This window comes from Geotrypetes seraphini, chromosome 2 (genome assembly GCF_902459505.1).
Source record: "Geotrypetes seraphini chromosome 2, aGeoSer1.1, whole genome shotgun sequence".
In the NCBI taxonomy this organism is placed as follows: Eukaryota; Metazoa; Chordata; class Amphibia; order Gymnophiona; family Dermophiidae; genus Geotrypetes; species Geotrypetes seraphini.
The window spans coordinates 171468657-171496624 of NC_047085.1; the positions used below are offsets into that span (position 1 = coordinate 171468657).

A 27968-nucleotide genomic window follows, 5' to 3' on the forward strand; every position below is an offset into this window, starting at 1 on the left:
TGTAATTGTACTCTAGGGGAAAATGTGCAACGTTTGAGCTCCTACTTTAACACACTGTTCAGGCCACCCGACGGAGAAAATAAAAGTGTTGCGGCTCATGTGAGCTCTTGGCTTTTACAATTCTTTTTCACAGCCTTAGAGAAATAAAACCCTCTTTCGGCAGGAGACGTCCACCAAAGTTCTTAGGCGATATGCGTGACTTTTAGCAAACCGAGCAAAGAGCGCTCGCCGCCACGCCTACAGAACTCTGCGTCTTACGGTTCCCTTGGCAACCGAACCAGTTCCCTCCCCTCAAGCTCTCTCCACCCGAGCTAAAATGCGCTACTGCAGCACACATCCGAAGGTAAGCCAAACGGAAGTACGCAAGCACGCACACTGACGCTAGATCTAGGAAACGCTGCTCCCTTCGAGGGTTTGGGATTGGCAGAATGCTTTGGTAGCTTTTTCTTCCCTTTCTGGCTGTGTGGAAAGGGCTGCCTGAGGCAATTTTGGGAGGTCGGCTTTGGATAGTGGTATTTTATTCAGTTAGGAAAAATCAGCCATTCTCTGGGGATTTTGAACAATTTTCGGTTCTTGCATTCTGCTGTAACTTGCAGTAGCTTTGAAAAACGTGCCTGATTTCCTAGCTGTAAAATTAATTTATTGGGTTTCTAGAGTGCATGGTATAGGGGTGGCGAGAACCTTTCAGCTCCAGCGGGTTGTGTTATCGAAGGTTTAAGAACTTATATATGTTTGAAGCACACCAGGAATTAGGACCTATTCCTGTTCCCTTACTTCTTCATGCTTTGGCAAAGGAATTCTTATTATATGTACGCTGTAAAAACGCAGAAGTTTAATTGAGGTAGTTGGGAATAGTGAGGTAATCGTGGATGTAGCGTGTTTTTTATGACAACATGTTTTCGAACTGCTTGGCACGAGCAGTTTTGAGTAAAAAGTTGCACGGGCCTCTCTATGACCTGCTAATTCTGCAAAACTGTGCACGCCAGCACCAGGTGTTTGCCAGAGCTTGGCAGGGCGAGCCACTCGGTGTAACGAGGCCCATCAGCACACATCAACGTTCGGGCAGAGAAGCACACAATAAGCAGTTTCCTGTCCAAAAATGGAAGGAAACTACGCCTTCCCAGACTACTGCTCAGAAAGGTAAGACCTAGGTGCTTGGCTGAATTGTTTACTATTTATGAGATACCTGCCGTGGCATTTCCCTTTCAAATACATTTTCTGCACCTCACGCTTTACCCACACGGTTTGCTTGCACTGTGCACACATCAAGGAGGCCTTAGAACATAGGACAGACTGTCATTTTGGTGGATTCCTGTATTTGAGATGTTAATAAGGAAAAATGAATGTACAACTTTGAAGTAAAGCCATACAATGTTTACATTGAAAACACCTTTCTGTTTTTTTCCTTTATCTTCTCTGTTCCTTTTATTTTTCTACTGCTGTTCTGATGGTCTTTTTTTACATAAGACCATAAGAATTGCCATACTGGGGCAGACCGAAGGTTCATCAAGCCTAGTATTCTATTTCCAAGTACCTAGCTAAATCCCTAGTAGTAAAACAGATTTTATGCTGCTTATCCTAGGAATAAGAAGTGGATTTCCCCAAGCCATCTCAATAATGCCCTATGGACTTCTGAAAATTATCCAAACCTTTTTTAAACCCTACTTAGCTAACTGATTATTCATTATATTCTCTGGCAGTGAATTCCAGAGTTTAATTACACATTGTGTAAAGAAATACAGTGTTCTCCCCAGATATTTTTCCCAGCCGGATGGCATGAAAAAGTAGCTGGGTGGGGCGGGACGGGGAAATTTGGTGGTGGAGAAAATGAAGGGCTCCTTTTACTAAGCTGCAATAGCGTTTTTAGTGCTTGCAGAATTGCCGCGCTACATGGCTAGAACTAACGCCAGCTCAATGGTGGTGTTAGCATCTAGCACGTGCGGCAATTCTGCGCGAGCTAAGCGCATGGTAAAACTGCTATCACAGCTTAGTAAAAGGAGCCCTAAATGTGTACTATTTGTATTAGTTAATTATTATTAGTTACTTTACAATGCTCAATATGACTGCCTTTCTTAAGGTTTGACACTTGTTCCATAATTTTTTATTAAATTTAAGAAGTATCCAATTCTAGAAGTGAATAATTAGATATTTGCCCTCTTTCAAATGATATAGAGCAGCGTCTCTCAAACTTTTTTAACTCCGGCACACTAAATGGAGCAAATGTTTTTTGTGGTACACTAAATGCAGCAAATGTTTTTCATGGCTGGAAAAAATTTTCTGGGGAGAACACTGTTGCCATTAGTTTTCAAGGTCCAATCACTTCAAAGAATGATGCTTATCTGGGCAGTTGTATAATAAAAAGAATGAATAAGATAACATGAGAAATGAAATTGTCATGAATCAGAGGGATACATACCCTGTAGGTCCTAAAAGCAGGCTTGTGGATTAGATATAAACTATGAAGGCAGTGGTGTACCTAGCATATGTGACACCCGAGGCCCATTATTTTTTGACACCCCCCCATCTGTATGAAAAACATGATTTTTAGTAACACTCCACACATCATACCTAGGAAAAGGCAGCATCTTACATGCTGCAGTGAGCAGTACATCAATACACCCATTGTAAAACTAAACAAGCCAGACTAGTACAGATCAATCCTACAGTCAATCCTAACTGAAAACCATGTCTTTCGAACACACAGAACACAGAAAACACCTTTGCCTAGTATGGAATATGTAATCACAAACTAGCCCCTTTTACAAACCCTTTTACAAAACTGTAATGTGTTTTTTAGCCATGGTGGTAACAGCTCAGACTCTCTTAGAATTCTGAGCAGTTACCACCATGGCTGGTGCTAAAAAAACGCTCTACAGTTTTGTAAAGAGGGGAATAAAATAGAAAAACGTAGACAAAGGTTAAATTGAACCACCAAGAAGCTGGCTCTGCATACAATGCAACACCACAGAAACAGCGATGCATCTCCCTTAAAGCAAATAAAATAAATAAATAGAAGTTTCTGCTTTCCTCATAGTCTTGTCATTCTTCCTTTCATCCACTGTGTACCCTCTCTGCCCCTTCTATATGGCATCTTCTCTCCTTGTATTCCACTTCCATCTCTCCCTTCACACCTATTATTCTGGCATCCATCTTCTTCCCTTCCCTCCTCCAATGGTCTGGCATCTCTCTCCTCTTCCCTTCCCTCTCCCACACCCCCATGATCTGGCATTTCACTCTCTCCTCTCCCTTCCCCCACTTCCATCAGCATCTGCCCCCTTTCTTTTCCTCTAACCCAATTCCATCCAGTATCCTTCCCCCTTATGTCTGTCTCTCCTTTCCCTGCACACCAATTCCATCAGCATCTGTCCCCTTTCTCTCCCTTCACTACCCTTCCATACCACCCTGACCCCCGTTTTCTCCCTCCACCATCCTTCTATGCTCCTCTCTCCCTCCAAACCAGCAAGGTTCCATGATGACTGCTTCTGTTGCCTCTGCAAGATGTAAGTGATGTTGGAGGGGGTGGGCCGGCAGACGCAGGGAGTTGCGGCAAGGTTCCGCAATGACTGTAGCTGCCGGTCCACCCCTTCCGACGTCACTTACGTCTTCCGGAGGCAGAGGCGGCAAATGCAGTCATCGCGGGACCTTCCTGCACTTCATTGCGGCTACCGACTCTGCTTCGGTGAGGTGCAGGTGCCATTTAGAGCAGCTCGGAAGGTTCTGGATCCAGCCGGCTGTGTACCCTCTAGGGCTGGCACCTGGGGCGGTCTGCCACTGTATGAGGAGACAAATAATAATAAAAAGAATAGATAACTTGACCGATTTAGACATCATACAATTATAACCACAAAAATGTCATAAAATGTAATTCTAAACTCAAGACTCCAGACAAAAAGCAGACTATAGAAAGGAAACCAGAAAAGACCAAACCCATAGTACTAAGATCCAAATGCTAAAATCGGACATGTCTATTATTACATTACATTAATGACTTCTATTCTGCCTGTACCTTGCAGATCTAGGCGGATTACAAAAGAGACTTAACTGGACATTTCCAAGAAAAATACAATTTAGGAATTTTGGATTTCAAAAAAAAAAAAAAAGAAAATGATAACTGGACATTTCCATGGGAATTAAATTTAGGGAGTTGGTTACATTTCCAGTAGATTTGTAATTTACTGAGTTGTTTACATGGTTGAGTATTTGAAGATGAAGAAATTGCATAATAAGAGACTTGGGGGAGGGGGAATTACAATAGAGGGAGGAGATAAGGGGAGGAATTAAGAGAGCTGTATAAATTTTTTTGAAGAGCAGGGTTTTGATTTCTTTTCGGAATGATTTAAAGTCATTCGTTGTTGTCAGTAAGTTGGAGATGGTGTGGTCAAGTTTCGCTGCTTGCGTTGCTAGTAGGTTGTCAAACATCTTCTTGCGCTGAGTACCTTTGAATGGGGGGAATGTAAATAGGGACTGAGTTCTCCTTTGTCTGGTAGTAGGGTTTTGATTTAGGCAGTTGTTTAGGTAAATAGGGGCGGTGCCATTTATTGCTTTGAATAATAGACAGTATAATTTGAATTGAATTCGTGCTTGTATAGGTAGCCAATGTGAGTCTAGGTAGGCATTGGTGATGTGGTCATATTTCCTCAGCGAATAGATCAGTCTGAGAGCTGTGTTTTGTACAGTCTGTAGTTGTTTTATCAAGTTTGCAGGGCATGGTAGATAAAGGATGTTGCAATAATCCACTAGACCTAGGACTAGGGATTGGACTATGAGCCTGTATTGCTCTTTGTCGAAGATTTTTCTAATTTTTCGTAAGATTAAGAATGCTTTCTGTGTAGTCTTGTTGATTTGGACCTGCATTGTGCAGCATCTATCTATCGTTACTCCTAGGAGTTTAAGAGCAGACTGTATTGGATATTTGGTGGCATTTATTTCTAGTTCTGTGATGGAAGGGGTTTTGTCCTTTTCGAAGAGACGTGTGGATCACCGCTAATTGTAACGAGTGAGTCTTTAAAATATGAGACGGTAACGGATAGCCAGACCTTGTGGATGGAAGTGACAAATACTGGAGCCAAAACCAGAGCACCGTGATGAAACTTGAATGGAAATATGGATACCTATTTATACTTTGAGTAAAATTGCGATGCAAACATGTCATAGAAAAGAATAAATAATGTGTAAACTAAAAACCAAGAACAATATATTGTAACACCGAACTCAGAATTAATGAAATAACATGCTAAAAGAACTTAACCCCCCCCCCCCCCTAAAATAGGGAATATACATACTTAAAATGATGTCTGGTTACAAACAGTATGCCTAGACTATATAGACCTAAACAGGGCAAAAGTAAACGTATGGGAAATGAACAGCTGATAATATAGTGTATCTTGAAAACATAAGCCGATAGTAGCTCAAAGACAAGCCGACCGGGTAGATGAAAAGTAAAACCTGGGAAAGATCTAAATTATTGTTCAAATGAGTTTCTATTAAAACCAAAGAATAAAGCTACAGCACTCAAAAGTAAAAAAGGGAGAGTAAAATGGACTTACCGAAAAGGTCTCTGCACTGATGTGATAAACTCGTACGCAGAATAAATGTGAACATGTGACAGTGGGGCTATGACATTTGATCCATTGAAAGAGGCGCCAAAAATGTGTCGGCAGTGGATTGGATGTATGGTACACTGATAGGGGAGAGGCATCGGGCTGTTAAAAATGGCTGCTTTAATAAATAAATGAAAATACTGGTGAAAACCTAAATAGAAAACCAAAACCATGATAAAATGCCAAACCTGACTGCAAGTGGTAGTGAAAATAGCATAAGGCACCCGTTAGTGCCAGAGCTGCTTAGAATAAAGAACCGTGTTGTACATGAGGAGATAAGATGTAAAGTACTGGCCCCTCACTGCACCACTTGATAAAACTAAGGAGCGATGTTCTAGAGCAGGGGTGCCCACACTTTTTGGGCTTGCAAGCTACTTTTAAAATGACCAAGTCAAAATGATTTACCAACAATAAAATTTAAAAAAAGCACACTGTACGCATAGAAAATGTTAATTATCATTCCGGGGTTTTTTCAAAGAGGTCAAAGCAGATGACTGTGCACCGTCACCTCAGTAACAACCATACAAAATAGACAAATATACCCCCTCCCTTTGTACTAAACCACAATAGCAGTTTTTAGCTCAGGGAGCTGCGCTGAATGCCTACCGCTGCTCTCGACGCTCATAGGCTCCCTGCGCTAAAAACCTCTATTGCGGTTTAGTAAAAGGGGACCATAGTGTAAAATATAGACTGCAGATATAAATTCAAACACATTTTGATCACTAAATTTAAAATAAAATCATTTTTCCTACCTTGTTGTCTGGTGATTTCATGAGTCTGTGGTTGCACTTTCTTCTTCTGACTGTGCATCCAATCTTTCTTCCTTTCTTTCAGCCTGTATGCTTCCTCTCCTCCAGACCTCATTCCCTCCCCAACTTTTTCTTCCTCTCTCCCCGCCTCCCTTTCTTTCTCTCTTCATACCCCTTTCTTTTTTCTGTTTCTCTTCTTTCCTTCTGTCTCCCTGCCTGCCCTCTTTCTTTCTTTCTCCCTGCCCTCCCCCAAGCCACTGCCATCGGATAACAAGTCCCAAAGCCGCTGCCACCGCCCCAAGCTCTCCCTGCTTCGGGCCGACCAGCACTCCTCTCCCCGATGTCAATTCTGCCGTCGGGGAGAGGAAGGCTGATCGGCCCAAGATCGCGATCGACCTATTGGGGAAATACTGCCAGGTTCTGCCTTTGCGGAAACAAAGTAGGCAGGACCCGGCAGCAAGAAGAGCAAATTGAAAGCTTCACTGACCTGTCTCCCGCCTTAGCCCGTAGCGAGCGCATGCTTCGGGGCTCTAACATGTGTGTGCCAGCTACCCTGCTCTTCTCTTCCCCCCCCCAGACATAACTTCTGGTTTCAGAGGGAAGAGAAGAGAAGCCGGCATGCACACGTTAGAGCCCCGGAGCATAAGTTCGCTATGGGCTAAGGTGTGAAATCTCCAAGCCGATTTTTTTGTGTGTGTGTGTGTTGAGCAGCGGCAGCAGCAGAATTCACAGTGGATGATAGCCGGGCGGTCATCTAAATCACTGTTCTTCAACCGCTGGTCCGCGGACCGGTCTCAGTCCGCAGAAAATTTCTACCGGTCCACACAGGGCCGGCGAGATCAAGTCAGCATTTAAATTTCCTGCCGACTGCGGTTCCTGCTGACTGCTGTTCCTCCCAGCCTCAGGCAATCAAGACAGGCTACCAACGTCGGGGCCTTCCCTCTCCGAGTCTCGCCTGTTAGGAAACAGGAAGTTGAAACAAAATAGGCGGGACTCAGAGAGTGAAGGTCCCGACATTGGCAGCCTGTCTTGATCGCCGCCCCTGGCCGCGGGGAAGTTGCAAGTAGAATGGAGAGAACTGCAGATACAGGTGCAGGTGGAGGGAGATGGTCAGCGTGTGCGAGCAAGATCCTGGGGAGCCTTCACAGTGGCTGTCTCCCCTCCCACCAGCTCTCCTACTTGCCAGGGCAGTGATTTACCGGCAACTTCCTGCAGGCAAGTACTGAGAGCTGCTGGAAGGGGAGGAAGCCACTGTAGGAGGCTGTGAAGCTGCTGGATAAAGGGAGAAGCCTTAGCTGTTTTAGCCTTTCCTCTTAGGGAAATCCCATACCTTCTTATCATTTTTGTCGCCCTTCTCTGTACCTTTTCTGATTCTGCTGTATCTTTTTTTAGATAGTGACCAGAATTGCACACAGTATTCGAGGTGTGGCCATACCATAGAGCAGCGGTCTCAAACTCGCAGCCCATGGGCCGCATGCGGCCCTCCAGGGACTATTTTGTGGCCCCGCAGTCTGTCCTCTCCACTTCACAAGTTTTCCAATTGTGGAGAGGACAATCGCGTACAGACCGTGACTGCTGTAATTGGACTTGCGTCTCTCTGGAGGAAATGTCAGCAAATGGCTCGCGGCTCGCCTAAAGCAGGGGTCCCCAATCTGCTTCCCTTCCCTTCTCACTGCCCTCCCCAAAGCCACTGCAATCGGGGAACAGGCCAGTGCCGAGGTCTTAGCTTTCCCTGCTTATCTTCCCTAGCTCGGAGCCGACCAATTCTCGCCACCCGACATCAATTCTAACGTCTGAGAGGAAGTTCCGGGCCAGCCAATCGCTGCCTGGCTGGCCTGGAACTTCCTCTCGGATGGCAGAATTTACGTCGGGTGGTGAGAATTTGTCGGCCCCGTGCTGGGGAAGATAAGCAGGGAGAGCTAAGACCTCGGCGCTGGCCTGTTCCCCTATCCTATTGCGACGGTGGCCTATTCCCCAATGGTGGTGGCTTGGGGGAGGACAGGGAGAAAGAAAGAAAGGGGGGACAGGGAGACAAAAAGAAAGAAGAGAGACGGGACACAGACAGAAAGAGGCATGGAGAAAGAAAGACAGAAAGAAAGGGCGGGCATGGAGAAAGAAAAAAAGGGGGCACGGAGAGAGAGAGAAAGACAGACATATAGAAAGAAAGGGGCATGGAGAGAGAGAGAGAAAGAAAGAAGGGGGCAGGGTGAAAGAAATAAAAAGTTGGGGGAGGGAAGGAGACAGATGCCAGACCAGGGGAAAGGAAGGAAGGAGGAAGGGAGATAAAGGAAAGAAAGAGATGTCAGACCATGGAAATAGGGATGGAAGAAGAGAGAGAGAAGGGAAGGTAAGACATGGAAACGTAGATTTTGAAAAGAAAGCAGAAAAATTGAATATTAAGTTAATGCCAAAGATGGATGCAAGGCAGAAAGTGAAGACGGAGAGAAAAACAGTCAAAGTACAAGAAGGCCCTGGAAGCATAGTTAAAAGCACAGAAAAATAAAGTCACCAGCCAACAAAGGTAGGGAAAATGATTTTATTTTCAATATAGTGATTGAAATGTGTCAGTTTTGAGAAAGGAAAGATATTAAACTTTAAATGTGAGGGCTGCAGAAAAAATAGGGTACTTGGAGGGCCGCAGAAAAAATAGTTAATGACAATTTTGCATAAGTTAAAACTCTTTATAGTTTAGAAATCTTTCCTTTAACTGTTAAAGGAAAGATTTATAAGCTATAAAGAGTTTTACCTCATGCAAATTTGTCATTTCTCTAATAAGACATTAACTATTTTTTCTGCGGCCTTCTAAGTACCTACAAATCCAAAATGTAGCCACACTAAGGGTTTGAGTTTGAGACCACTGCCATAGAGTGATATAAGGGCATTATAACATTTTCAACTTTGTTTTCCATTCCTTTCTTGATAATTCTTTACATTCTATTTGCTTTCTTAGCTACTGCCACACATTGAGCTGAGGGTTTCAACGTATCCATGACACCTAGATCCTTTTCCTGGGCAGTGACTCCTAATGTGGAACCCTACACCATGCAGCTATAATTCAGGTTACTCTTTCCCACATGCATCACTTTGCACATGCTCACATTAAATGTCATCTGCCATTTTGATGTCCATTCTCACAAGATCCTCTTGCAATTTTTCACAATCCTCTTAAGATGTAACAATTTTGTACAACTTGGTTTCATCAGCAAATTTAATTACCTCACTAGTTATTCCTATATCTAGATTATTGATAAATATGTTAAAAAGCCACAGGGGAGGCTTCAACACTGTTGATTAGTGTATGTTAATTGTCACATTATAAAAGGGGAAGGACTGATTTAAGTGTTTGAAAGCATTGCTAGTCCTTCCCCTTTTTGTGACGTGACAGTTTACATTCAGGATTCGGCTACTTGGTGAACCAAGCAGGGCTGTGGAGTCGGTAGATAAATGTTCGACTCCGACTCCTCAGTTTTTTGTACTTCTGACTCCGACTCCAGGTACCCGACTCCAGGTACCCGAAATTTCCTCCGACTCCACAGCACTGGTTAATTTTCAGATCGTTAAAATGGAATGTCAAGTTGAGAGAAATGAGCATTTTCGACACCACCTTCTTTTTCTTTTAATCAAGGTTCTAAGGCTGCAGAAGCTGCTAGCAACATTTGTGCTGTGTATATAGTGGGTGCTATAGCGGAAAGAATCGCTCGTAATTGGTATGCCAAGTTCAAAAATGGAGTCGGTAGATAAATGTTCCGACTTAGACTCCGACTCCTCAGTTTTTTGTACTTCTGACTCCGACTCCAGGTACCCAAAATTTCCTTCGACTCTGACTCCACAGCCCTGGTACCAAGTGTTCATTTCCTTATTTTTTGTGTAGTGTATGTTAGACATCCACCTCATAAGCCTGTTTTCAAACTTTTCAATGGATGTATCCTCAAGGAAGTCAACAAAACAAAGGAGAAAGTCCAACTTTGTCTGCAGAAAAAACCAAGCAGGAGCAACAAACAAAACTGCAGACTGTGTACAAGATGCAGGCAAAAATTTATTGTACCAAAATTAAAATGCAAATAAGTAAAATTGGTAAAAGAGTTTTATTTTACTTATTTGCATTTTAATTTTGGTACAATAAATTTTTGCCTGCATCTTGTACACAGTCTGCAGTTTTGTTTGTTTCTCCTCAAGGAAGTCAGCATTTCCAAATACACTCTTTGTCTCTTGAAAAATGCTTTGTCCCACAAGCTTCTGGCTCTTCCTACCATCTAGTCTTCCCTCCCATCCAGTTCCCCTTATATTGCTGTAAGCTTGGGTAGAAGCAGAATGATGGCTGGGGCTGCCTCAGAGGTCTCTAGGAGCTGTGCTGTTGGGCCCCCAGGCCTTGCATGGAAGAACACTGGTATAGAAAGTATTGATCAGCTGAGATACTTCTGTCAACTGTCTGTCTGGCTAACAGATTTTTCTTTATTTTGTCATGATTACTGACCTACAGTTTTGTTCCCTCTGGTCTGTTCCCACATTTCCTATGGGCTGTGTTCATACTGTAACCGGCAAGCTCCAGGCAAGGTGTCTGGGGGTCACCGGTATAAGTAGATTCTTGTGAGCTGCCACGGGTCGCACAAGGAGGTGATAATTTTAGCGTTTAGAATAAGGAACGCCCTCAAAAGTCATAGGCACAGCTTCAATGAAATCAAGACTTTTAATCTTCAAAACAAAAAAAAAAAACAACAAACTTATTTGTCAGGATTAATCAACAGAAGCCAGCGGGCTTCCCAATCACAGTTCAAAATAATGTTGGCAAATAGTATCTGGATGAGAAAACAAGAGAGTCCAAAATGAAATACAGTGGTGCCTCGCATAACGGACGCCTCGCACAGCGAACGCTGCGCACAACGAACTTCAGGTCTTGCTTCCCACAACGAACTTCGTTTCACACAACGAAGTCGCCCGAGCTGCATTGCTTAACTGCCCTCTCTCCGCCTGGCTCCCTGTGCAGTGGCGCTACATATTTTAAACCCCCCTGCCGCCGCTGCTGCATATTTTAAACCCCCCTGCCGCCGCTGCTGCATATTTTTAAACCTCCCCCCGCCACCGCATATTTTTAAACCTCCCCCTGCCGCCACATATTTTTTTAAAAAAGCCACCACTGCTGCAACTTTAATCTCACCCGCTCACTCGAACTGGTGGTCTAGCAAATTTCCCAGCCAGAAGCGCAGACAGAGATCAAGAGCAAGCCTTCTGTGCTACTGCCTGGGCCTGCGCTGATCTCTGAATGGCTGCAGTCAGCTCTCGCGGGACTCACAAGAACTAACTGCAGCCAGCTCTCGCGGGACTCACAAGAACTAACTGCAGCCATTCGGAGATCGGCATGGGCCCACACAGGCGTGCAGAGGAATTGCTCCTGATCTCTGCGCTTCTGGCCTGTACACCACTGGCTGGGAAAGATGGGAGGAATTAAAAAAGGTACTGGGGAGTATGTGGGGGGTGATTATAATACACAGCAAGGATCAACAAAACCCCTGTCTCCCCTCCCCTTCACATATATCCCCTCTATATCATGCTAACAGCTCTAACAAGATAAATTTATCTTTTTTTATGTCATCTTAGCATATTTTATGCTACAGAACGAATTATTTTTTTTAACATGTATTGTTATGGGAAAACGCGTTTCACATAACGAACTTTTCGCATAACAAACTTGCTCCTGGAACGAATTAAGTTCGTTGTGTGAGGCACCACTGTAATCAAAATCTCTCTTTCACAAAGGTAAGTTCTCTTTTTAGTTTGCAGTCCAGCAATAGTCCATCACACAAGAAAAGAAAACTTCCCAAAACAAAAAGTAATACTTGTGGAATGAAATACTTCAGCTCTAAGTCAGCGCTACTGTACTGGCTTCTTCAGCAACCAAATGCTGGAAAGACAGTGTGTTCCGTGTAGAGAGTTGCGCGGGGACAGAAATCCCACCCATCCACCTGTCCCCTTGAGGACTCCCACCCGTCCCCGCGAGGAATCCCCTCCGTCCCCGCCTGTCCCCGCGAGGAATCCCCTACGTCCCATCTGTCCCTATAAACTACAGAAATAGTTATTTCATTTAATTATGCTACTGAATTAAAGGCTCTGGTAGAAACCCATTTAAAAATAAGCAAAAAGACTATTAATTTGGAAATATTAATTGGGAAGAATACATACTTTGTAAACGGGTTTCTACCAGAGCCTCTAATGTTTATAAATTTTTATAACAACTAATATACTACTTTATGCTGAAGCAAAAAAAAAAAAAAAAAGGAAATATAATTTTTTTCCTACCTTTGCTGCCTGGTTTCTGCTTTCTTCATGTTCTCATTCAATTCCTTCCATCCACTGTCTCTCTTCTCTCTGTGTCTTCCATTTGCTCTGTTACTGTGCCTCTCCCTTTCTCCCCCCTCCCAAATTGGTCTGGCATCCATCTTCTTCCCTCCGCTCCCCCCATAGTCTGGCATCTCTGTCTTCTTTCCTGCCAGCGTCTTCTCCCCACTCTTTCTTCCCCATTTCCTTTCAGCGTCCTTCTCCCCTCCATCTTCCCCATGTCCTGTCAGGCAGCATCCTTCTCCCCCCTCTGCCTTCCCCATGTCCTTTCAGTGTCCTTCTTCCCCCCCCCCCCGTCTTCCCATGTCCTTTCATTATCCTTCTCCACCCCTTTGTCTTCCCCATGTGCTTTCAGCGTCCTCCCCCCTCTGTCTTCCCCATGTGCTTTCAGCGGCCTTCTCCCCTCCTGTTTTCCCCATGTCCTTTCAGTGTCCTCCCCCTGTCTTCCCCATGTCCTTTCAGCGTCCTTCTTCCCCATGTGCTTTTAGTGGCCTTCTCCCCCCTCAGTTTTACCCATTTCCCTTAAGCATCTTTTGTTCTCCACTCCACCTTTCCTCCCTTTCTTCCTCCCTGCCCCTTACCTTTGTGGCACTTCCCCACCCGACCGACAACAGAACAGGCCCAGTCGGACAAATCTCCCTGTCCTGTAGCCGCGATTTTAATTACCTTCTTACAGCAGCTAGAGTAGTGAAGCTGCTGTAAGAGGTAATTTAGATTCGCGGCTACAGGGCAGGGAAGTTTGTCGGCCGGGCCTGTTGTCGGTCAATCGGGGGATCTGACCGGCTGTGCACATTCCCCGGGGCGGGGCGGACCTCCCCCCCTCTTTCGTACGCCATTACCTTCTCCCTACCTGCCCTGCCGCACACAGTCGACCGGAAGTCTTCCTGATATCGGCGCTGACGTCGGAGGAAGGGAGGGCTTTGCTTAAGCCCTCCCTCAGACGTCAGCGCTGACATCGGGAAGACTTCCATTCAGCTGTGTGCTGCGACAGGGCAGGTAAGGAGGAGGCGACTAACCTCGCGGCTCGAGTGCACTGCGATCCAACCCCGCAGGAACCCTGCGACCCTCGGAGGCGTCCCCACGGGATCCCCGCGACCCTAGGGGGCGTGCCCATGGGATCCCCGTGACCCAAAGGGGGAACCCACGGGATTCCCGTCATCCCCGTGCAGCTCTCTAGTTCCGTGTGGTCTTTAATTGCCAGAAATTAGGCCCACTATCCCACCACGTAACACAGGGCAAACCCCACTGCCTTAGCATACCATAGTACACTTTTCTCAAAGAGAAAGCACAAGTAAGCTTTCAAAAAGGAAAAACAAAACTTCAAAATAAAAGTCCTTGCTTAGCTTCAGCATAGAGAAAATTCACTCTTTAGCATGAGTGAGCATTATTCAGTTCTTGAGACAAGATAGGCAAAACAAACTTGCAATAAACTTCAGCAACATTCAGATACTTGCTTTTGTGAGGCAAACCTCCATAGGAGCATTCTCAGGAGTCATCACAGCACTAGCTTCAGGGCTTATTTCCAACTCCATGGCAAGCGGTTCCTCACACAGACTGGAAGGTACTTCTCCAGCCTCTGAAAACTCCATAGCCTCAGGAGCTCCCAGCCCTGAGCACTGTGACCTCTCCTGCTGCTGTTCCTCTCTCCTCTGATTTTCTAGGAGCCTAGTCTTCAGGGATAGCAGCTTGAAGCCCCGCCCCCAACCCTCAGGTGGAAAGGATTTCTGGTGATTCACTTTAGGACACAGAGGGGGATGGGAACCTACCACTGCTGCTCTCTTACTCCCTCTACAGGCCCTAGAAGGAAATTCAATCTGAGAGACAGAAAATGGTGTATAAGGCAGATTATGGGCAGGGTCTGGATTAGCACTGGGACCTGCACTAGGGACACTCCTAGCAGGCATAGTCTGCTTATCACAATACAAGTAGTCTATCTTTTTTTGAATGAATGAAAGAATAAGTACTAGGAGGGAGGAGCACTGTGGTGCTCCCTTCATGTCTGTCTCTGGGATCTTAATTCTAGCACTGGTTTACTGAATACAAGTGTAGCAAAGTGACAACTACTTTAATAACCTGCAAAAGAAAAGAAATCCTTTGCAAAATATTAAGCAGTAAATATTTTTCTCTTGTCTTCTTTTCTGTAGTGAAAGAAGCTGGAAGAGATTTTACCTATTTAATTGTGGTACTTATTGGAATTGGAGTTACAGGTAATAAAGTACTGTTATGTATTTTAAACACATTGCTATTGTATATTTAAACAATATATGTAATTATCTGTTCACCATTTTTGCAGGGGTTTTGTTCTATGTTGTGTTTAAAGAACTTTTCTCTTCATCCAGTCCCAGTAAGATATTTGGAATGGCATTAGAGAAGTGCAGAAGTAATCCAGAGGTGAGCTGTGGAAGACCATTGAGATGAACATGTAAAGTTTAACATACAGTACTGAGATGGAAGCCTTTCATTGAAAGCCAGCTTCAAGTTACCAGTTTAGGTCATGAAATTCCTTGCACTTTTATGTGTGGCATATATGTACATGAATTGAGAAATTATTTGGAATCTATGACCTTTTCAGCTTGTTAGTTCATAGCACAATAATGCACTAAAGAATACAAACAGTAAAGCCTGCTATGTGTTTAAAAGGCAGCATTAATATTTTCTTTTGCACTTAACTTAATTCCCTATTTAACATATGGTGCAACCCCCCCCCCCCCCCTCCAATTTGATCTACTCTATCCTTGCAATATAATTTGTACCCCTGAACTGCATCCTGCACAATAAATTAGTATTTTTCTGCAAAATCCATTAAAATAAGCTGAAATCCAGTGAATTGGCTTTCTTTGACCAAGATGATGATTCAATTTATCTTCCGATGAATACTGATCCCTGACCTGTGGCTGGCATTGCCTGCCTATCGGGCATGATCCCTAGGCGATTGGGTTACCAGTTCATTGAACTGGCAGTGGCAAAGCCACCATGGATCAATGCAAGGATGATCATGTAATAGTAATCCAAATACAAATAATTGGTAATGTCCTATCTAGGCACCGAAGTCTGAATCTTCAAAGGCATGCGCCAAGCAGCACCAATGGAACCTAAAGTAAGGTCACAGAAACTGAAGCAAACTGCAATGCACTAGTCAGTAAGGGCTAAATATTCCCTCACGATGACCAATAGCCCCAGGCAGATATTTATTAAGTGATAAACACTTAGACCAAAGTCTAAATAAATCCTGCCCCGTACATCATCGTGCCTTTGCAATTTATAAGTTAGTGAACGGGTGGAAAAATCAAGTGCATGAGCAAAACCAAAGGAGAGACAGCAGGAGCCAAAATAGGAAACAGGGAAGAAAAATCAACCCTCCAAAAATCACCCCACACTACCTAAATAAAAAGAAAATAAAAGGAAAAAAATCAAAAAGTCTATCAATCAAAAAACGCTAGAACAAATGAATGAATAGAATGAAATCACAAAAATAGTTCATAGCCCACAATACAGTCACATTCCAACTACCAGGGGTGAAAAGCAATCAACAGAACTTTATGTAGAATGTCCTTCCTCAGTGAAGATGACTATAAAAGGGTGTCCAAAATAACAAAAGCAACAATAAAGGCAGAAAACCATCCGTGAACAAAACTTAATATTAAAAGAGTCACTGTAAATTCCAGCTGAATCGACCACTAGTGAGATGATTCAGTGAAAAGTAAAACGTGAGGTAGAACCAATCCACCTCACAGAACCAGTAAAAATTAAGGTACTTAGCTTAAACAGCTGGAATAGAACAGTCAATACGGATACCCATATTTTTTGCTCTATAAGACGCACCTCACTATAAGACACACCCCAGATATAGAGGAGGAAAAAAAAATTCTGAACCAAATTGTGCACCCAGCCTCCCACACGCTCTGCATCCAACCCCACACTCCTTGCCAGGCTCTGCACCCTGTCCCCACTTCCCTGCCAGGCTTTGCACCCTATCCCACCTTCCCTGACCTGTAACCTACCACCCCTCTCACCTCAGGAAGGATCCGTCCCAGCCAACTAACAATTTTTTCCTCCTTCTCCTCCCCCCACCCCCCCGGTACTACTTTTTAAAACACCCCCGCCCGCCCTTCCTTTTAAAAAATAAACCCCGCCCCACGGTACCTTTTTAAGCACCCCTTAAGCCTGGTGGTCCAGCAGTGTATGGGCTGGCAGGAGCGTGCTGTCTTCGCTGCTGCCTGGGCCTGCCCCGCTTTCAAAATGGCTGCAGTCAGTTCTCACAAGTCCCACAAGAACTGACGCAGTCATTCTGAAAGTGGGGCGGGCCCAGGCAGCAGCAAAGACAGCACGCTCCTGCCAGCCCATACACCGCTAGACCACCAGGCTTAAGGGGTGCTTAAAAAGGTACTGCGGGGTGGGGTGTGTTTTAAAAGGAAGTGCAGGCGGTGTTTTAAAAAGGTACCGGGGCGGGGTTGTCATCTTCGCTCCATAAAATGCACCCCCTTTTTGGGGGTGGAAAAAGTGCATCTTATGGACCGAAAAATATGGTAATTTGGGTAATTCCATCAGTATATTTAAATTCAGTGTCAAAAACTGTATAGATAGCCAAATTTGAGCTTTCTACCAGTTTTGGTTGTGTAATGTAGTTACTGAAAGTAGCCATTTTGTCAGTCTGCGTATGACCGGAACCAGGATACCCATCACATTGGATGCTCTAGTTAGGAACAAATGCATATCTGATTCTAATATTTTTCATAGCATAGTTTAAGACCTTGGGCTATTCTTACATAAAATTTCATGGAATTCTAAGATGGTTAACCAGGGACATGTTTCAAAATTGGACTACTGGACATGGACTGTCCCTAAATTAGAGTCATTGTGTAAGAAAAAAGAGCTTTCAAAACTTTGAAACTTTGATTTCATCTTTGGATCGCCATAAAAACCTGAATGAAAACAAATTGGATCTTAGTGATTTTTCTTTTGTAACTACCAGCTAAAGTAGCTAAAACATCATTGTTCAGAATTCTTTTTTTATAGTCTCTGGAGTTGTAAAATTAATAGATGAGCCCTTGACAGGCACATGAATTTGGTCCTGTTAGCAAATTGTGCTACAGGATTCCTTGCATAAAATTCTAATTGGATAGTGTCTTTCTGTAAAGATGTGAAACTAGGTGTCAAAGCTCATACTATAAATTCCAATTTTTTTTTTACATTCATTATATGAGTGAGTTACATCCCTCTCCCCCCCCCCCACTCCCGAAGACACTGGGAGGAGAGGAAAAAAGAGGTCTTCTGCCCCCAGGTCCTTTACAGGTTGGTGCCTTAACAGATAACCTTAGTATTTCTCTTTCCCTAGTAGCTGGTGCAAAAGTCTGCTCTAGTGTAGTGTTCGCATTAGGGCACCATCTCAGTTCCAGGGTTGACTGGGCACGTTTTACACGGGTGCGCGGAATATGAGTGAAAATACGGTAGATGTTTAAATCCCTATCGGCTATGAGTTTTTGACCCAATATGGGTGGCATCGCTGAGGTCCTGTATGAATTGAGAGAAAGGTATTATGAATTTTTATAGTAGTGGGTAATTTTTGAGTCTGTATACTTTGTGCTAGCCATTAAGTTGGTGTAAGTGTTTGTGCCTAAATACTGGAGATACATAGAGTACATAACCTGTAGTATCTGCAGTTGTCATAACCATTTAAATACATGATCTGCGCATAAATGTTAGCACCCACTGTAAAGAAATATTCCCCCCAATGCCTTTCTCATCATTCTTTCCCCACAGGTAATTGGTGCTTTTGGAGAACCTATTAAAGGTTATGGAGAAACAACACGGCGAGGTAGAAGACAGCATGTCAGGTAGATTTTTGATCTCATTATGTATGTTGAAACACCAATTCTCTGTTCATTGCAGAAATACATTCAAATAACTCCTTACAATGACTTTTCTTTTAGCTTAGACAAATCCGAAAACCTTTATGTATAACATTTGCTATACCGCCTTTCTCAAGTTTGTATTTAAATCTTTGTCAAATCTGTGTCAAGATAAGGCTCAATGGTTAAATCTTCTATATGGCTGTTTTGATTAAGGAGCGACATAAGGCCAGCTGAAATCATACTGCCACTGGTGAAAGTTTTAACAAATCTGGAAACCTTTTGTAGATGGATGTATCTCACAGGGCATGTAGTTGGATTTTTGAATTGTTGATAGTCTTCCATGTGACCCTTAGTTTATTGTATGCATTCAGACTTGGATAAGAGTCCACCAAATCTGGAAGTTTTAGTTCACTTATTATATTGTATTTTGGTCACAACAATTGGAGACCTTACCCAGCTCTCTTAAAAATTGTAAAATTGAAGATATACTGAAAATATGGGGGGAGGGGGTGAATCAGAAAATATTTTGAGTCCCTAGCGCCTCTTACATCTAAAATAGTCTCTTACACATGCAAGGCCTCTTGGTATTCTTTATATCGAGATCTTAAACGGGACTGCAGAAAGTTAGAACTGCAGAAAGTTAGAAAAAGTAGATTAGAGACTGATAAATTTGGAGGAAAAAAATTAAAGAATATAATCAGGAACTTAACAAAGCTCGAAAAATTTATTATGAAAACAATAGGTGGAGCTAAAGATCAGAACAAGGCTCTATTTGGATTATGGAAATCTCTTACCGATGCGAGCAATTTTGACTCATGAGATTCATAGACAACTGTGGATGACCTAGCTAAGTTCTTTAATGACAAAATCATGATTATAAAGCCCTCTTTTACCAATGTGAGCCATGATGATTCATTCTATGGAGAAGAAAGTCCAGAGGATTTACCAGTAGATAGAACTTGGCGTACTTTTGATCCTGTAAATGATAATCAGCTTAAGAAGTTATACGATAGACTTGGACAAAATAGTTGTGTCTTAGATCCTTTTCCTTCTTACATCTTTCATATTATTTCTTCCCAAGCTATTTCATGGTTAACCTTACTGATAAACTGTCTCCTTGAAAATGGTCTTTTATCAGGTAGGATGGGTCATATTGCCCTAACTCCATTACTGAAGGGTATGGATTTAGATCCAATGGTCCCATCCCATTATCACCCAATAGCTAATATTCCTTTATTAACCAAGATGATAGAATCTGTCATTTCTAAACAACTTTCCAATTATTTGGATAAATTTTCCAATCTCCTTCCATTTCAATATAGCTTTCAGTCAGATATAGGTATAAACCATAAAGTATTAGATTCGTTCGTAGGGTTTTTAACTCTGCGCACCTATCGGGTAAATGTTGAGGGTGTAAATCATCTGTAGTATGGAAATCAGTTTGTGGAGTTCCACAGGGCTCCCCCTTGTCCCCTCTTCTTTTTAACATTTATATGACCACCTTAAGGAAATTTAAGTTAACTGCTTCTGAAACAATTTTTACATATGCAGATGACATCTTTATTCTTTTAGAAGTGGATCCAAAGCTGAATAACTATGCATTAAATATAAATTCATGTATGATTGCAAACTTGGGCTACATCTGTTCAGATGAAGCTCAATACAACATAGACAAAACTACTATGGTTTGGTCCGAAAATGGAACTTCTACCCTCTTCTGTGACCCTGAAAACTGAAGGTCTCTGGAAGATTGAATTTTCTTCTAGCGTACTGGGCATTCTACTGGATTTTTTATTTCGTTTCAAAGCCAGGTTAACCATCTTTCAAAAAAATGTTTCTTTAGCCTTCGTATGTTAAGGAAAGTTCGTCCATTTGTTTCATCAACAACATTTTGCCATAATTCTAACGCAGCTGGATTACGGGATTACTGTAATTCCATCTACATAAGATTGAGTAAAGGCAATTTAAAAAGTACAGTTAATCCAAAATGTGGCAGCCACATTAAGTTTTGGGAAGAGGAAATTTGATCATGTATCTCCTCTAATGAAGACCCTTCATTGGCTTCCCATCCGTTTTAGAGTTCAATTTAAATGTGCAAGTGTGATATTTTAAAATTCTACATGGAATATTCATGCCTTTAGTTCCTTTGTCTTTCGACTCTATACATTCCTTAGATTCAAGAAATTCCCAGGAGTACAAACTTTCTTTTCCATCTCTCAAAGGAAAGAAATCGGTAGGCTACATCACCCAAACTTTTTCATACATCTTTACAGCGATTTGGAATGAAATTCCCTCTAACATAAAAACACTTTTTTCTCTTCAGATTTTTCGTAAATCTCTGAAAACATTACTATTTTAACGGTTCCTTGATAATTTTAAAACGATTGTTAATGATTTATTGTTAAGGATAGGAAGGTTAATCTGTTTTTTAGGGGAAATTTTGTCATTTTAATTTGAATTATTGATACTTTTTCAATCAATCTAATTATGTAAACCGATTCGAGCCCCTAATTTAGGAGAAGATGCAGTATATAAATCTAAGTATTGGATTGGATTTTAAAAAGTGGGGAACGGTGATGATGGGAACTTTGGGGGGGGAGGGGTTAGGAAGGGGTGGAAATATCATCAAAATAACAAAATTTGTATTTTTTTGTTTTTGTTCCATGTACACTATGGGCTAAATTCTGTATAGGACGCCCAGTCTCAGAAGCCTACAGGCATCCTATACAGAATCGTGCCTACAATGAACTCGATTCTCTAATCGACATCCATGTTACAGAGGCCGGTTAGATAATCAGATTCACTGTAGGCGCGACCGCTTAGCTTATTGCGGCAAGGGATCTCCCTGCCGCGATAAGTTTAGCGGCCACGCATGTGGCCACTAGTCCCTCCCCCCTGAAAGAACGCGGCAGGAAGGATGCCCAATCCTTCCTGCCCGAAGCACCCACCACCTGCACCTGAATATCGCCAGCTGGAAGGTGCCCAATCCCTCCTGCCAGAACAACCCCCGCTCCCCCTTGAAGATCTCCGGCAGGAGGGTGCCCAATCCCTCCTGCTGGAACACCCTCCATCCCCGGAACAAAATCGGCAGGAGGGTTCCTAATCCCTCCTGCCGGAAACCCCCCCCCCCCACTATAGATATCCCGACGCCGGGCCCCCCAAACACACACCCACGGCCTACAATCGGGACGCCATTTATAAAATCAGGGCCTCTATGTTTGCTGTTTGTTATTCAATAAAAATACATTTTAAAAAAATGTGCTGACCACTTAAGGCTGAATTCTTTTTTTTTGATGTGACCAACAGCATCACTTCACAGTTAAGTGTGCAAACTATATGCTCTTCTGCCATAAGCACTGTAACCCTTTCCTCTTGCAGTCACTCTGAATATGTGAAGGATGGCCTAAAGTATATGCGTGTGAAATTCTATATCGAAGGCTCAGAATCAAGAATACAAGGAACCGTGCATGTTGAAGTGAAACAGGTAGATGTGCATTATCTTACACTCTTAAATTAGTCCCCAAAATTTTTATTTTTTAAAATTTCTATTCCACTTAAAACCTAAGCGGATTACAACTTATATACAGAATAAAAACAATAATACCATAGACTCATTAACATATTAATCATCCATACTATTTCAACATCATCAAAAAGCTATCAGTTTAAAAAAAATGTCTTAACAAAGAAATTAGTTTTCAGAGATTTTTTTTAAAGCTCTTCAGATCTTGTCACAGCCTCAGTGACCCATTTTAAATCATTCCATAATCAAGGACCTGCTACTGAGATTGCTGCCATCCATGTTTTTTTAGAATGCACCTCACGTACATGCCCAAGGCTCAACCACATAGCAGATTCTGACTTCAAAGAACAAGATGGCAGGTATTTTCTTAGAGCTTGCATTAGTATTTCTTGCATATCTGTTTTACTTCTCATTTTAGAATCCAGAAACTGGGAAATATGAATTCTGCTACATATTTGTGGAAATTGATACCTACCCCAGAAGAACTATTATCATTGAAGACCACCGTTACTAGGATATTTTAAAAGAAGAATCTGTGGAATGAATTGATTTGTTTACAGCTCACTGAATTTGTAGGCAATTCTTTGGAAATGGATTTGTGAGCCAAGCATAATATATAATATTCTCAGGAAATTCTGCACAATAGGGTGCACTCTATCTTCTGGGAATATTTCCAATCATAATAAACATACAAGCAAGATCTATCTTTTTAGGATATTTAGAGTCTATGAAAACTTTTGTCATGACAATTTGCATATCCATTGCCAAAGAAAATAAAATATACAGTATATACATAGTATTCATACAGTACAGAAGGGGCAAGCACAAGTCCAAGTTTCTATTTCATAGTCTATCATGGGATTACATTCATGACTGCTAGGTTTTCACCAATAAGTTCTGATCAGATTTCCTCTATTATTGATGAAATATTTCTTGCAGTTATTTTTGCTTATCATGTACATTTTTATTGTTTCAGTTAGATCAAAAATATGTTGGTACAATGGATACTGTCATTTTTGAGCAATAGAGGGAGCATTATTGATTAATAAAATCAAATGCATAATTCTGTAGTACTGTCTATATTTTATACAGATTATACTCAAAACTTGGATTAGAAACTAATGTAAACTCTGATAAGAGAGAAAGGGAGAAGGTCCTCAAAAGGTCCCGTTCTACTTGGGCATTTAGAAGACGAACCTTAAAGATTTATCCAGGGAAGAAAGAGCCAAACGTTCACAGAGTTCTGTGCACATATCCTGCTCAGATGCCATTTTGGATCCCTCAAAGCTGTCCTCGATTATTTAAGCATCTGATTCTAATTAGCGAATTAAGTGTGTCATACAAATTGAAGGTTCATCTACTATTTCAAATGCTCATTCTGAATTGGCTTATTTTTCCTAGTTTATATATTTTTTTCTTCAGAAATACAGAAATATTTAATTCCCCTTTTTATTGCATTAGAGATTTGATCTTAGTAAGAACCCATGTCTCATTCTTCTACTTGAAATTCACAAATTTTCTTTCAGCATTGTAACTTCCTCAGGATGTGTGATAGTTTTTGTATTTCTATGACTTTGGTTTTATGTGGTTACACTTCCCCCTCCCCATTCGCGGTTCCTGCACTTGCGGTTTCATATAATCGTGATTTTTTTTCTGGGGAGGGGGAAAATAAAAAACCCAGTCTTAATGTAAAAAAAAATCCATCTTTTTTTCCTCCCTGCCGCCTTCCCGGCCTTACCTGGTGGTCTAGAGGGCTTTCGGGGCAGGAGCGATCTTCCTACGCTCCTGCCCCGTGCAGATGGCCAAAAAGAGGTTACTGGTGGGGGGGGAGAGAGGCCAGAGCCTGCCTGCCCTGCCGAATTAAAAATAGGGAGGGAGAAGGGAGAGGCTAAGGCCTGCCTGCTTGCCCTGTCCCTACCTGCCTGCCAGCCACTAGGCCTGCGTGCCCTGTCCCTACCTACTTGCTAGCCACTAGACCTGCCCTGTCCCTACTTGCCTGCCAGCCACTAGGCCTGTCTACCCTTTGCCATGTCCCCGCCTGGCAGCCACTAGGCCTGTCTGCCCTGTCCCAGCCTACCACTAGACCACCAGAGGGGGGACAGGGTGCAGAGCTTGGCAAGGAGTGTGGGGTTAGGTGCAGAGCCTGGCAGGGAGAATTTGGTTCGATGTTTTTTTTTTTCTTGTTTTCCTCCTCTAAATCTAGGGTACGTCTTATGGAGCGAAAAATACGGTAAGTCTAATGCCCAGATTGTTTTGGCCTGTAAGCTTACAGCCCTGGTTTTGTTTTGTCTGAAACTGATCATGTATTTTCAGTGAAAGCTGAAAATTTGTGCTTTGTCCTGTTTCTGTCTCCTATCCTCCCCTCTGAACAGGAGTTGCCACTCCCTTTCCCCCGCCCACCTGTGGATTGACCCCTTGGGCCTATCTTACAATCTCTGGCAATTTAGAGGTGTAGTCGGGGCAAGAGTGTTTTTATTGTAAACCACTGAGATTTTAACCTTGGTTTTACGTTTGCGGTATATCAAATAAATTGAACTTTAACCCAGTTGTTCATACCCATGCTCTGCTCTCAAAATGGCTGCCATGGACACTAGTGGCAAACTCGCAATACTGCTGCAAGATGTCATGGCAGCCATTTGAGAATAGAACTAACATGGATAAGAGTCACTGGTGATCACTTTTGCCCTGACTACCACTAGACCAGCAAGGATTGCAAGGTAGTCTATGCAAAACCCCTAGTGGTGGTGTGATGCACTTATATTACAATTTAATTATTACAATTACAGTAAATATGTGAGTTGTTAATGGTCAGATATTACAGTAGGTTTCCCTTTCAATTCACACCAACACAGAGGTTAAACATTTAAATTTTTGTATTTTTTTGTGCAACTTTAAAACAAAACAATAACAGTTGAGGGTGAAAGAAAAATAAATAGGTATGTCCAGCTATTTGTTATTATCAAATCTTTAAATGTAAGTGAATAGCAAAGCTAATTTACCATTCATATGTGATCAGATGTACATTGATTAGATTATAATTAGTGATAATATTCGAATCTCAAACAAACATGTCCTGCCTTTCAGCTTAATAATAACTTTTTTTCCAGGAGATCCAGAACCACAGATATTTGACTAGGTGACTTAAAACTAAAGAGTGTTTCTCAGTCCCAAAGTTCAATAAAATACAAAAAGTGTATATGTGTGCACACAAAAAAAGTATTTTAAAGAAAAGTATTTTCACTGGTTTCGCTGCTTTCTTGCATTGAGTATCACTGAGTTATTCTATCACCTGTGTAGAACCAGCAGCTCCTCTGAAAATCCAGATCTTTGCTACTATCCTATCTAAACAAAAGAAAGGAAGCAAAACATTAACCTCCCTAGCTGAATGCAGGCTAAAGTCAGTTCTTAGGCTAAGACCATTTATTTCTAACTAAATATGCAAAAGAACAGATAATTCTTTTTTTCTTAAGCTGACCTCCCAGGAAAACAAAACAAAAAAAGTGCTTCTGATATAAAATCAGCTCAGAGTTTCAGCACACACATTCACACAATATCTGAGCCACTTCAGCTTTATCTGTATATCTTGAGTATTTTTGATTCAGAAATAATGAAACTTTTAAGTAATTCCCTCAAAATCTTACAGTTTTACATGTATTTTACATGTATACCCTAGAGGAAAGGAGAGACAGGGGAGATATGATTCAGACGTTCAAATACTTGAAGGGTATTAACGTAGAACAAAATCTTTTTCAGAGAAAGGAAAATGGTAAAACCAGAGGACATAATTTGAGGTTGAGAGGTGGTAGATTCAAGAACAATGTTAGGAAATTCTACTTTACGGAGAGGGTGGTGGATGCCTGGAATGCGCTCCCGAGAGAGGTGGTGGAGAGTAAAACTGTGACTGAGTTCAAAGAAGCGTGGGATGAACACAGAGTCTAGAATCAAAAAATAAGATTAAATATTGAACTAAGGCCAGTACTGGGCAGACTTGAACGGTTTGTGTCTGTATATGGCCGTTTGGTGGAGGATGGGCTGGGGAGGGCTTCAATGGCTGGGAGGGTATAGATGGGCTGGAGTAAGTCTTAACAGAGATTTCGGCAGTTGGAACCCAAGCACAGTACCGGGTAAAGCTTTGGATTCTTGCCCAGAAATAGCTAAGAAGAAAAAAATTTAAATTGAATCAGGTTGGGCAGACTGGATGGACCATTCGGGTCTTTATCTGCCATCATCTACTATGTTACTATGTTCTCACACAGAGCTTGTTAGTATATCAGGAATATTAGAATTCTAAGTCAATAGATCATTCTTAGGCTCTAGACCAGGGGTGTCCAACCTGCGGCCCGAGAGCCACATGTGGCCCCCGTGAAGTATTTTGTGCGGCCCCGGTCAAAGGTGATGCAGTGTTTCCTCTGCTGCCCCCGGGTATTTATTGTTTTGCCAGCTCCCTCCTCTGTCTTGCTGCAGCATTTTCGCGTTTGTGCGGCCCCAGAAACATTTTTTTCAGCGAATGCAGCCCACCCCTGCTCTAGACCTTCAATTCTCAAAATAACATTTACCGTATATTCTCAAATATAAACCAGGATTTTAAATTGTCCCAAAAATGGGGGTCCCGGTTTTTATTCGGGTCACCACTTCTACCCCCCTTCCAAAATTATTGCAAGCCGCCACCACCCTCCCTGTCCTAGCCTCAGGCTCATACCTGTACTGATGATCGTCAGTGGAGGTGCAGCAGGCAGGAGCGAACTTTCCAAGCTCCTGCCCCGCTGTTAACTAGCTGCCTGTGAGCGTCTTCGGCCACTGAGAGGAAGCTAAAAATAAGAAATTTCTTAAGAGATGAGGATGACTATAGAAGGGGTCTATATATCCATATTCCAGAGCAAAGACCTATGGAGTCCTTTTACTAAGACGTGCTAGTCGATTTAGCATGCGCTAAATCAGCTAGCGCACCTTAGTAAAAGAGGGCTTACATGTGTAAACATCCTAATGGTGATTCTATCTACATGATTCATAGTAAGAATTGAAATAACAGCAAGGATGATTCAGATACACTTACTTGTGCTTTTACACCTTAACAGCCCCAGTGAGTAAAATAGATGGGAAAAGGATCAGGAGTAATTTCAGGTGATCTTTATATTAAGTAGCCCAACTAAAACATGGCCCTGTAATTGGAATAATGAACAGAAGGGTTCACTGTTTTTTTTAGAGAAAATTTGGTAAAGGAACTCCTGGCCAGTGAAGGAATGGGACAACATTCACTATCAGTCTTTCAGGAAAGAAAGAGGACGTCCCCCAATTTTTTGTAAATGGTGCAATAGCAGAACCTACCTAAGGATAGACTGTCAGAGGTAGACATTTCCATCTTCAATCTATCTGGTTTTGAACTCTCAGATACTCGGAAAGATGTTCTTAAGAACAAAACTAAGTCCTTTTTTACCAGAATAGATTTGTTCTGGTTCACCAGAAAACTACAAATTATGCTATTTTTCTCATGTCGGTGGTTAAAAAAAAAATCTTCTCAATGAATACCTTCAAGACTTAAGGATGCCATCATTGATTTTTTTTTTTTTTTTTTTTTAATATATTTTTATTGAAAATGACAAGTGATCCAGACAAGGAGTCATAAACAAGTAACCATATAAGAAGAACAAAGAGAGCAATAAAAGATCTACCCTGAAGAGAGTCCATCAGGGAACAGGTCCGCCATCATTGATACGTTTCCATAATCTTACTAGGGAAGAATATAAAGTTGTACAGTCTTCATCAGAAAATCAGAACATAGTCATAAAGCCCACCAACAAAGGTATCGTTGTACAGAATAGAGATTATGTAAAGGAACTTCAGAGACAATTGGATGATAGAGAATATTATATACTGTTAAACACTGATCCGACCACTTCCCTTTAAAAAGAGA

At 42.2% G+C, this 27968-nt stretch overlaps 2 protein-coding genes across 5 annotated transcripts in view; one reads left to right on the forward strand and one right to left on the reverse strand.

Annotated features, from left to right (window-relative positions):
- The window catches only part of FBXO15 (F-box protein 15), a 179367-nt gene extending 165025 nt beyond the window's left edge, over nt 1-14342 (reverse strand). For 2 of the 4 annotated variants that reach the window (XM_033934286.1, XM_033934283.1), the window contains exon 1: nt 14137-14342. In XM_033934286.1, the coding sequence (XP_033790177.1) occupies nt 14137-14271 (135 nt within the window). In that variant the 5' untranslated portion in view covers nt 14272-14342. Of the gene's footprint in view, nt 1-45; nt 388-14136 lie in introns of those variants that run through there. The other 2 variants (XM_033934284.1, XM_033934285.1) reach the window with 2 other exon arrangements.
- TIMM21 (translocase of inner mitochondrial membrane 21) lies at nt 327-23120 on the forward strand. The gene is made up of 6 exons (XM_033934288.1): nt 327-1140; nt 14827-14889; nt 14976-15073; nt 18443-18516; nt 21913-22018; nt 22476-23120. Exons 1-6 carry the CDS (start codon nt 894-896, stop codon nt 22569-22571), a joined length of 684 nt encoding a protein of 227 aa, XP_033790179.1. The 5' UTR covers nt 327-893; the 3' UTR covers nt 22572-23120.
- The last annotated feature ends 4848 nt before the right edge of the window (nt 23121-27968 follow it).